Consider the following 12,569-nt stretch of genomic DNA (forward strand, 5'->3'; position numbering starts at 1 on the left):
CTGGACCGGATTATTAGCATCGAGGGGGTCCCCGGTTATCCGGATCCTTGTACTGTTAACCGAATCATTAGCATCGAACAAATCCAGTGTCTTCCGGATCATTGAACTTTCCCTTCTGTGTCAACAGCGTCAGGTTTTTTTTCGATTATACGGACTGAATGCCGGTAGAAGAGTTGTTATCCGGATGTTATGGTAGATTGGTAGATATTTAGAGAAGAATAATTGCTACTGGCTCTGAATGTCAACTGAAGGTCGGTCATCCGGTAAACAAATTAGTATTTTCTTTAATGGAATATTACCTTCTTGAACGGTTAGATATCATTTACCGATTATCCGGATATATATATATATATATATATATATATATATATATATATATATATATATATATATATATATATGTGTGTGTGTGTGTGTGTGTGTGTGTGTGTGTGTGTGTGTGTGTGTGTGTGTTCGCTCATATGAATATTCACCGTGATAAGTCACTGTGAATATTGAGGTATAAAACTGGATTCTAAACTGATGGAGATGATCAAAATATTTGTCATAGGAAGAAGAATATTCGATCCTTCATTGATATGATATTCACCTAAGACAGATCTCAAAGCATAAACGAATACACATCCGAACGAATACACATCCGAACATGTTCATGTAAACAAAGTCAGACATTTACACGCTTATGTAAACAAAGGCAAATATTCACGCACTTATGTAAACAAATCCACACATTCACACACTTACGTAAACAAATACAAACCTTTACACACTTATGTAAACAAATACAAACATTTACACATATAAATAAATACAAACATTTGCGCATTTACAGACTTGTGTAAACAAATACAAACATTTACACATTTATACACTTATGTAAACAAAGACAAACATTTACACACTTATGTAAAAAAAGACAAACATTTACGTGCTTATGTAAACAAGAAGTCAGTATTTTACCTAAAAAAAAGGAAAAAAAACGACCTTTTCGAAAGACAGAAAGACGAGAAAAAAAAGGAAAAGGCCTTTTTACTGAATCAGATGGTTCGACTGAGGAATCGCACATTCACTCGTAACGAATGAACCACGCTGAATCAGGTGACCAGTTGTCTCATCAGTTAAACAAGGTGTTAATCACCCTCTAATCGCGGGGATTGGGCGATTGGTCTTAGGGGGGGGTTGGGAAGTGGGGAGGAGGAGGGAGGTCGCAGTCTCCCTCATTTGCACAGGTCAGGTAATTGTTACCACCGTATCGGCTTACTGGCCTTGATCCTTTACCGGATTTTATTATTCAATTTATATATATATATACAAAAAGGTCGTGCGGGTTGTTTACTGCGTGCGTGTGTAAGTGTCTATTTGTTTGACTTATTTGTGGTGTATGGGGGTGGGGTGGGGTGATTTTACACTCGTGTGTATTTGTGTATATATATATATATATATATATATATATATATATATATATATATATATATATATATATATATATATATGTATGTATAGCTATGTATATACTTCCTTATATACATCATGGTTAGCTTTGACAAAGCCTTCGTCAGTATACGAGGGGATATTGAGGACGTCACCAGCAGGGGAGGAGGAGGAGCAGGAGGAGCAGGAGGAGGAGGAGGAGGAGGAGGAGGAGGAGGAGGAGCAGGAGGAGGAGGAGGAGGAGGAGGAGCAGGAGGAGGAGGAGCAGGAGGAGGAGGAGGAGGAGGAGTAAGGGGGACACAGAAGAGTGGTCATGAATGGAGCTGGGGTACTGTCCTCACCAACCAGACACCCGAGAGGGACTGTCCTCACCAACCAGACACCCGAGAGGGACTGTCCTCACCAACCAGGCACCCGAGAGGGACTGTCCTCCTCAACCAGACACCCGAGAGGGACTGTCCTCACCAACCAGACAGTCAGGAGGGACTGTCCTCACCAACCAGACAGTCAAGAGGGACTGTCCTCACCAACCAGACACCCGGGAGGGACTGTCCTCCTCAACCAGTTGTCTGGGAAGAGCCGCCTGGGTGCAACAGACACCCTCCTCCTCCTCCTCCTCCTCCTCTTCTGCCTCGCCTTCAGCAGCCAACACACTAGGTACAGACTTCCTAATGTGTTGCAGGTGTGCAACTCTCCAACCATGGAATAAACATATATTTTTCTGCAGAAGGAGAAGAAGGGCTTCGCTCCCTCCCTTGATTTCTAAGGAATCTCTGCCATAGGGACGTGAGAATTTTGCATGATACCGGTCAATGATTTTTAAGAGACTATCGTCCATGTTTAATGATTTTTAAGAGACTATCGTCCATGTTCAATGATTTTTAAGAGACTATCGTCCATGTTCAATGATTTTTAAGAGACTATCGTCCATGTTCAATGATTTTTAAGAGACTATCGTCCATGTTCAATGATTTTTAAGAGACTATCGTCCATGTTCAATGATTTTTAAGAGACTACCGTCCATGTTCAATGATTTTTAAGAGACTACCGTCCATGTTCAATGATTTTTAAGAGACTATCGTCCGTGTTCAATGATTTTTAAGAGACTATCGTCCATGTTCAATGATTTCAAAGAGACTACCATCCATTTTCAATGATTTTAAAGAGACTATCGTCCATGTTCAATGATTTTTAAGAGACTATCGTCCATGTTCAATGATGTTTAAGAGAGTATCGTCCATGTCCAATGATTTTTAAGAGAGTATCGTCTATGATCAATGATTTTTAAGAGACTATCGTCCAGGGACTATCGTCTGCAAGGTTAGGGAGAGAGATGGGGGGAGACTCTTGGTACACGATAGACCTACGATGAACAACGCTATCTGCAGATCAAAGGTGAAGACAATGTTGGTGTTCAACGAGTAAACCTTTATGTTCAAAATGCTCGTCTACCAATTAAGGATGGAGGAGGGTGGGATGTGTCCATTTAGGGGAGACGATATATTATATGTGAAGGCGTAAGTGAGTGAGTGTGTATGTGTGTGTGTGTGTGTGTGTGTGTGTGTGTGTGTGTGTGTGTGTGTGTGTGTGTGTGTGTGTATACATCTCTGGGTCGGAGTTCTACACTCGCAAGGCCTCCATCTCTTGAACATTCGCTACGACTATACAACTTTTGAAATCCACATATGCACCCCTTGCATTAACGTATATGTGTGTGTGCAGTATATGTATCGATGTATATATGCATATGTGTGTGTGCACTATATGTATCTATGTCTTTAGGTGTAATATACATGTATACATGCATACGAGTATGTATATATGAGTCTTAGACACACCTACAAGCTATTCTTTGCTTGTGGGTTTTGACGTCTACACACACACACACACAAGTGTGGTGTGAGCACCGTGGGCTGCATGTGGTGAAGTGCGTCTCTTTATGTGTGTTAGTGCGTCCATACGTGTCTCATTAGGCCAAGTAGGACAAGTGTTTAAGGCTATCAAGGACCCGCTAATTGACTTGGAAACATGGTCAATTTTGGCTCTCCCGAGACTGACCACAGGGGCTGGTGACGGCCAAAGGGTGAGCCAGAGAGAGAGAGGGGAGAGGGGGGGGAGCTAGAGAGAGAAAGAGAGAGAGAGAGAGAGAGAGAGAGAGAGAGAGAGAGAGAGAGAGAGAGAGAGAGAGAGAGAGAGAGAGAGAGAGAGATGGAATAGGGGTTAAGTAGATTTCGAAGTTAAGGAGAACAAACAGTGAAAGAAGAAGAGTAGAAAGTAAGAACAAGAGGAAAAGAGAGAGAGAGACTTCGTCATAAAGTAGGGAAGAGGTTCCACGTGCTTAAGAAGAGAAGTGATCGAGAGGAAACATGAGCAAAAAAATTCTAGAAATAGCAGAGGTCAGGAACACCAGGTAGGGGATGTGAGAGAGGATGAGGGAGGGACTAGAAGGAGGCATATATACACCCCGTCAAGAAACCTTAACTTTGGCGATACCCTTGTGACCGTGTGTATGTGTGTGTGTGTGTGTGTGTGCGTGTTATCGTATTGGTTAACCTAAATGCATAGATGGATTGCTTCCTTGTTCGCCACTGTGTCGGTGTGAGCGAAGAGGTCAGTGAGAGAGAGAGAGAGAGAGAGAGAGAGAGAGAGAGAGAGAGAGAGAGAGAGAGAGAGAGAGAGAGAGAGAGAGAGAAAGAGAGAGAGAGAGAGAGAGACTGTCCACCCTCGTATCCAACATTATGACGAATGACTGACTACATCCATCAATTTTTCAAAGCGCTTTTAAAGTTCTCATTAAATGGACGTTCCATTTAATCCTACATTCATCTCTCTGTCTTGAGCATGACTTCATCGTATCATGACCTTATAAGTTTTATTGTGATTTTCTTTATCTCTTACGTACGTGCAATTAGTTCTTGCACCTGAGCGAGTGCGGCAATCAGGGATAAACGAAACATGGGCTCATCTGCACACATGGGGCTCGTTAAACGTCGTGTATAATGTACCAGAACCATAACCTAGTGATTCATTGGTAATTTTTTATAGTCAGGAAATATATAGGTCATTTCAATACCTGATATATATATATATATATATATATATATATATATATATATATATATATATATATATATATATATATATATATATATATATATATATCATCCTTGGGGATAGAGGCGAAACAATACTTCCCACGTATTCCCTGCGTGTCGTAGAAGGCGACTAAAAGGGGAGGGAGCGGGGGGCTGGAAATCCTCCCTTCCCGTTTTTTTAAATTTTCCAGAAGAAGGAACAGAGAAAAGGGCCCTCGAAGGCTCAGTCCTCAGTTCTTAACGCTACCTCGCCAACTTGGGAAATGACGAATATGTATGAAATATATATATATATATATATATATCTTTCTTTTCTTTTAAACTATCCGCCATTTCCCGCATTAGCGAGGTAGCGTTAAGAACAGAGGACTGGGCCTTTGTGGAATATCCTCACCTGGCCCCCCTCTGTTCCTTCTTTTGGAAAATTAAAAAAAAAAAAAAAAGAAAAAAAAAAACGAGAGGGGAGGATTTCCAGCCTCCTGCTCCCTCCCCTTTTAGTCGCCTTCTACGACACGCAGGGAATACGTGGGAAGTATTCTTCATCCCCTATCCCCAGGGATATATATATATATATATATATATATATATATATATATATATATATATATATATATATATATATATATATATATATATATATATAATTTCCATGCGATAAAAACTAGTGTTGACAAAGATTTAAAACTACTGTTTCAAAGGAATAATATTTTCTATCGTCAGTTCTTCGTCTTTAACACATCATGATTTTGAAAGGAGATTCTTGAGACAGTGAGGATGAGAGGGAGGGAGCTACTTCTGACGAGGAATATTCTGTATTGACCCATGAGGAAGATCTTTTTTTTTCAGTCCAATTGACATCTGTCCTTAAGATGGAAGACCCTGGTTGTGTTCAAGTGCGACAATAGTAGGATATATATATATATAATGAGTCTATTGTATTCATCTAGATTTTCTTCGAATTCAGAGAAATCGGCTCAAATAAAAGAAAACCATAGCTGCTCTTATTATATTCCTAATCCATAGAACTTGACTTCAAAAAGTGCTTTTTTTTTCTACTGCATATAACTCGTCGGTAAATATCACTGGTTTTGTTTTTCGATTCCATGGAACTCGATTGTAAACAGAACACTGCTTTTGTTTTCTAATTTAGTGAACTTGACTCTATAAAGAAAGACTGCTGATTTTGCTCTCCTTATCCAGAGAACTTGACTCTGAAAAAAAAGGAGAAAAGAATTGCTGCTTTCATTTTCTCATCTCCAAAGAACTTGACCCGTACGACAACAACTTTTGTTTTCCTGATCTAAGAGAACATGAATCTAAAGACTTCTATTTCTTGCTCTCGAACCCATTATCCAAAGACCTCTAGTCTTGCTCTCGAATCCATATAAGCAATTCTCGACTCGAAGGATTGCTACAAGTGCTTCATTCCAGTCCTTCAACGAAGCTAGACGGTGGCTCCTGAATCACAGGATTCCATCTCAAGGATATCTACACGTTGATATCCTTCATTTGCTCACTAAGGATATCTAATTGAGGGAGTCCTCATTTCCCAACCACCATAACTCTCCTTCTAACCAACAGATTTGGTCTTATTTTTTTCCCCAATTCATTTTGTTTTTGGCTCCTGAGCAGGAAGTCTCGAACTATATAGGACACCTATATCCTATGATCCTATTCTCTTCTAACCAACAGAGGTCGTGGTGTATCCTACAGCTGAATAAAGGATCTTAAAGAGCAACACTCATATTCTAACCAACCATTAATTATGTTTTTCTCCCTCCTAACCAACAGATTGAATATCTAACCAAAGATCTCTCGTCTCACGTCGTCTCTCTTTTCTCTCTCTCTCTCCACAGAGCCTGTACAACATGCTGGGGGAGGCGTTCTTCAAGCTGGAGAAGTTCGAGGAGGCGGAGCGATGGTACCTGGAAGCCTTGAGAGTCAAGAGCGACCATGTCCCGGCCCATCTGACGTATGGAAAGCTCCTGGCGAAGATGGTGAGTTGGAGCCTTAGTCACCTTACTTACACCTTCGTCGTCGCCACCTGCAGGAGTAGATGTGGTGATGGTAGCGTTCAGGAGACTAGAGAAGGGTCAGGGAGATAGAGAGTGAGGGTGGGTCTTAACGAGGGCGCATGGATAGAGGGACATGTATATATATCTTGATGGTTTGATAGATAGATTGATGGTTAGACAGATAGATAAGGATGAATACACGGATAGGTAGATGGCAAGAGAGACAATTAATAAGAGTAATACAGACACAGAGTAGAAAAAGAGATGATAAGAGGCAGCAAAATCCACAGAGGGATAAATGACACAACTTGCTTGTGGCGTTAGCTTATAAGGAAGTGGAGGCTGGTGCTGGCTGCCTTGGCTTGCTTGCTGGATGATCAGAGAACACGGGATCGGAACCAGGGAGGTTGTTGTTGTTCGACATCAGCCACATCATCTCTTCATGATAATGATGATGATGACAATAATGACAACAGTAGTAATGATAATGATGATGATAGTTATAGGTTTATTAACCAAGTTATATGTCTTGGTCTACAGTATTATAATACATGAGTGACTTATGTTAAAATGATGAACTCAAAGCAAAACGCTGTCGTAAAAATATGCTAAGGAAAAAAAAGAATTATAAAATCATGTGTCTGGTTGAGCTGTTTGAGTTTTGACACCAGATATGGCGTATGTGAGTTACTACAATACCGAGATATTCTACATCTGCCTGAGCTGTAGAAGCTGTCATCCTTACCTCGTGAGTGTTCTACAGATGTCATGAAAAATGATGTGGCACAGAAATGTCTGTAGTTGTTAGATCTGAGAAAGCTTTTTCTTTTATCTTTTTCTCTCTTCTTTTTTTCCAAAAACTGACCGTTACATTCTTCACGTCTTGCCCGTAGCTCAAGTGGAATTAATCACAGTCAGTGTATTTTTATTCTTTTACCTTCGGCTGCTGCTGGCTAGAGGTGAGATAGATAGATAGATAGATAGATAGATAGATAGAGAGAGAGAGAGAGAGAGAGAGAGAGAGAGAGAGAGAGAGAGAGAGAGAGAGAGAGAGAGAGAGAGAACCCCCTGGCTAGTAGGAAGTTAAACATCTATGCACGTTTTTTTCTTTTCACGATCTATCCGTTGATTAATCACCTACGTACTTAGTCCAAGACAAAGACACGCGTCAGATAAGATGATTAAAAGAACGTACCGTTAAAAGAACGGAAGATCGCGTCAGATAAGAACGTACCGTTAAAAGAACGGAAGATCGCGTCAGATAAGAACGTACCGTTAAAAGAACGGAAGATCCATGCGGATTCATCCATCTGGATTTTTCCTCATTTAATCTCCGTTCTTGAGGTTCATCGTTCTCAGTGTCGAGAAGGTGAGTATCATCGATTTATGATCCTGATTAATTTCTGGTCTCGCGACGCACCATTGACTCGTTTAGCGGTGGGTAATCATCTGTCAATTTGAGGGGGACCCAGAAGGATCATGATATTAACTTGAGTTTCTCCTCTCCTCCGTTTTCTTTCTTTGTCTTCCCTTTTGCACCCTGATATTATATTTCTTTTTTAAGACGTGTGATTGACGTATACGTCTGTAATGTATATATATAACGCTGCAAATATAGATTTGAGAACCTGTTACGATTAGAAAAGCTGTTACTCTCCCCTACCTCCCTTTTATATATATACATATATATATATATATATATATATATATATATATATATATATATATATATATATATATATATATATAGGAAGATGTTTCCCTCGTGATGCCAAGTTCCTGCCTAGATAGATAGTCCTGTTTAGAGAGAGAGAAAAAAGAAGAATAATGCCAAGCCTTTTAAGTAGGATGACTCAGTCGTGGAAGCATGATACCTGGGCCTTTTAATAGCGATGACTGAATACAGTGAGCATAATGACTGAAGCCTTTTGGAGCTCATCTTCATAATAAGACCTGGGCCTTTTAACAGCGATGATTGAGCACACTGAGCATGATAGCTGAAGCCTTTTTGGAGTACGATAGCTTCTATATAGCTAAATCTTTAAGAATGATTTTGCTCAAACCCTTAAGTCTCATGACTCAATCCAGTGAGCATAAGAAATGAACCTTTTACGAGCAATGGCTGAGACACTGGGCACGATGGTCGAAGCCTTTCGAGTACTATGGATTCTGCATGGCTTATTATCCATAAGACCTGAGCCTTTTAATACCGATGACTCAATGCATTGGGGTACGATAGCTGAAGCCTTTGAGTACGATACCTTTGGCATTAGGGACATTTACCAAAACATACTCTCTTAGATGCAACGTTAAAGCTCAACAACTTGGCCTTTTATTCAGAGTTATTCATTTCGCTGCCCTGTTGTATCTAACGTCATTGATGGCTCTCTCTAGGTTCAGCTCCTTGATTATCTCTTAATTAGCCTGCTCTTCATTGTTGTTGCTTTGTAGACTTCTAAATAGCAGTACGCTATCGTCAATCTTTTCATCGTCATGTGTTTACTTCTATCTTAATATAACTATGCTCTCTCTTCTGTAATCATATGTTTATCTCATACATTCTATCTTCAGCCTCCTGTAATCATATTCTATCTTCTAGCTTCCTGTAATCATATGCTGTATTCAGCTTCCTGTAATCATATGCTGTCTTCAGCTTCCCGTAATCATATGCTATCTAGCTTCCTGTAATCATATTCCATCTTCTAGCTTCCTGTAATCATATGCTATCTTCAGCTTCACGTAATCATATTCTATCGTCTATCTTCTTGTAGATATGCTCTATAATCTATCTCAGCTGTTTCTAAGCTTTGCTCTCTATGCTGTGGACAAGTTCAGCTTTGATGATTAGGTTCTTATTCCACTGAACCGATTGTGCAAGTCGACTCCCTCCTAGCTTTCTCCTACTTCGAAACCCGTGTACTGAATATTGCATACACACACACACACACACACACGCACACACGCACATGGGTATGTGGCGGCAGCTGGGGTGTGTGTGTATGTGTGAGTGCATACATAAGATTAAGACACGGCACATATATATATTTTTCTCATTTCTCCTCACGAGCAGCAACGTTGTCTTTTTCCTCTCTTCTCTTCCACAACTTCCCGCGCCCTTCACCCGTCTCGGTCGCCGAGTCTCGATCAGCGATCACCATGTTCGATCATTAGCTGATGAATCACCCAAGGCGTTGGGAGCTAATAGAGGCATCGCTGATGATTTGACCCTCAACGAATCATCAGCCAGTGCAGTAATGACCATTAGGGCCTCAGCGAGACGAGGGAGGAGGAGGAGGAGGAGGAGGCGGAGGCGGGGCGGCGGCCCAGCCCAGGCAGTCACTCCTTAATTGATCAAGTATTTGTGAGACAGTTAATGATGGAGTATAATCACCCCAGCACATCAGTCGCTAATGGACCAACTACCAGTTCCGTGGGCACTAGCATTCGACCAGGGCTTCAGACACACACACACACACACACACACACACAGAGACACTATAGTGAACTACGTATTTCACTATAGGCTCTTTGCTAGTGATCGAAAACACTCACTCCTCCATCACTAGTGGAGTGACAAGTGACTTGTAACATCAGTCATTAATTGAAGCGTTGGTCATTCATTGAAAAAAAGAAATGGGTCAATTCTGCATTATTCATGACTGGGGCAACACTGGCATGAATTCCTCGTCTGTTGTTCATTGAATGATTGGTCAGTTCTGGGGCAACATTGGTATCAGTGTATGAACACAACGTCGAAATTCACTTCATTATCCCTATTCTTTTCAACTTTTATGTATTCTATCATACGCATTGACCATCGGTAAGTTACGCCCTTGGCAGGAATTAGGTGCGTATTCTTTCAAGCGTTCGTTTGGGGTCTACTAACGGCAGATGCGTAAGAGGCCAGGGCGTAATAGGGCGTAATTAGGAATATAGTACGTATAATTATCAAAGGTTAGTGTGTGTGTGTGTGTGTGTGTGTGTGTGTGTGTGTGAGAATATGATTGATAGGTGCTTAAGTGTGTGCAGAGTATGATCACTGATAAAGGTTTCATCATCAAGAAGAACTTCAAAGAGAGTCTTTGAATTCTTTGGAGGCACCGCAGGAAGATATTTGTAGGAGTCGCAAGAGCCATAAACTCCATTGAGGAAAGAATTGATCAGTTTATTTTACAGCCGACGAAAAACCAGGATCCCATTTTCTTTTCTTATACTGACGGACACGACACGGGCAAAACATGGCCAAGTCGAGACTTAAAGAAGAAAATGGAAGGAAAAAAAGACAAACTGGAAATTAACCAGGTCTTCGCAAGGCGTTTGTGGACCCTGACTCTCACTGGAAGAAGGGGCTATATGAAGAGGGGAAAACAAAAGAGAGAAAGAGGAGAATTTCACAGCTTCGAAGGAAGGAGGAGGAGGAGGCATCATAACAGCCAATCCTCGAAGTGGCTCGACCCTACACAGAAACTGTAGGAAGCAGCAGCCAAACGCGTGTCCCAGGTCCACATAGAGTCTTGGGATGACAAGGAAGGGAATACAGGATATTTTTCAGGGCTGAGGACGAGAAGCCCTTGAGAGAAAGACTCGTAGGAGAGCCTCAGGAATATTCTGGAGAGCTCCAGGCTTCTGTAAGTATTGTCTGCGAATTAAACCTTTCAAGAAGTTTAAGTTTTATGACGTCACCCTGTAAGAAGCCCTCCCTTTGTGAAGTCACCCCTGTATGAAGCCTTCCCTTATGACGCCACCCTTTAAGAACCCTTCCCTTTAAGATGTCACCCTTTTAGGGAGCCTCTCCCTCCCCCCCCCTTTATGAAGCCACCCTTTGATAAAACTCCCTTTATGAAGCCCCTCTTTAAGATGCTTCCCTTCTATGAGGTCACCCTTTAAGAAGCCTCTATTGAGGAAGCCATCCTCTGACGAGCCTTCCCCTATTTATGAAGCCATCCTTTAAGAAAAGAAGCCTCACCATTTTATGAAGCCACCTTTCAGAAGCCTTGCCTTCATGAAGCCTGTACGAGGCCTTGAGTAACAAATAGGATGGTAATAGAGCCATCTGGCTCGGCACGACACTCGCACCGTCGTGAACCACAGTTTTAAATTGCTGTTTCTTGTAGATCTTTATCCCTGGGTGGAGACATGGTTCCTCCTGGCCCGCCGCTGCTCCTCCTGCCGCCGGCGGTGCCGTAGCCACGGCTGATATTACCGCTGCTGCTGCTACGCCGCCGCCAGATCCACCTGACACCTCCTCACCGTGAGGGAACTCCTTAACTCTCTTTGCCTCGAAAGGTCAGATGATGGTATACATAGGTTTGCCTCCCTCCGGACGGAGGTGAGGGAGGGAGGCCATTGAGCGTCCTACCTCAAGGGTGAAACGTGGACGCAAGGGACGTGCAAGGAGCAGTTACTGTGACCTGGGTCCCTTCGAGAACCTCATCTGGCACAGATGGATCTCCACAGATAGGAGTTGTTGAAGGAGAGGAAGGACTCGGGGGGAATTATGGCTGTAGAGTTAAGTGAGTGGTGGGCACGTAGGATCTCCAGCAAAGGATAAACTGAGGGCAAAGCTTCAGGAGTCCTACGTGAAGGGATCCGATGCCTCTCCTTGTGGCAACCTTGGTGAAGGCCGCGAGACATCCTTCCAGTGAAAGGATGCGACCAAAGATTTCTTTTTTTCTCCTTCCTTGTATTAGAGTTGGGGGATGAGTCTGTGGAGAGAGAGAGAGAGAGAGAGAGAGAGAGAGAGAGAGAGAGAGAGAGAGAGAGAGAGAGAGAGAGAGATGAGAATGTCTGATATTCGGTCGGCTATTCCAAGCGCCTGCGAGAGTGTTGGCGTGGATGGGGAAAAGGGGTGAAGGTGGCCGGGGGGGGGGGGGGAGGAGATAACGCAGGAAGCGAGGAAGGGAAAGAGTGGGAGGGGGGAAAGGGGTAGGGGTTTAGTTAGAGAAGGAAGGGGCGGTTCTGACGCGAATGAAAAGGAGTATATATATTCGGAATCTCCAGTGAAGTGTTTGTGTGTGTGTGTGTGTGT

The 12,569-nt window shown here is 42.2% G+C and overlaps 1 protein-coding gene across 3 annotated transcripts in view; it reads left to right on the top strand.

Moving 5' to 3' along the window:
* The window catches only part of Tmtc2 (Transmembrane O-mannosyltransferase targeting cadherins 2), a 323,100-nt gene that overhangs the window by 282,538 nt on the left and 27,993 nt on the right, over positions 1 to 12,569 (top strand). For all 3 annotated transcript variants that reach the window (XM_071683297.1, XM_071683306.1, XM_071683315.1), the window contains exon 8: positions 6,383 to 6,523. In XM_071683297.1, the coding sequence (XP_071539398.1) occupies positions 6,383 to 6,523 (141 nt within the window). The remainder of the gene's footprint in view (positions 1 to 6,382; positions 6,524 to 12,569) is intronic.

This window comes from Panulirus ornatus, chromosome 3, assembly GCF_036320965.1.
Source record: "Panulirus ornatus isolate Po-2019 chromosome 3, ASM3632096v1, whole genome shotgun sequence".
Classification (NCBI taxonomy): domain Eukaryota; kingdom Metazoa; phylum Arthropoda; class Malacostraca; order Decapoda; family Palinuridae; genus Panulirus; species Panulirus ornatus.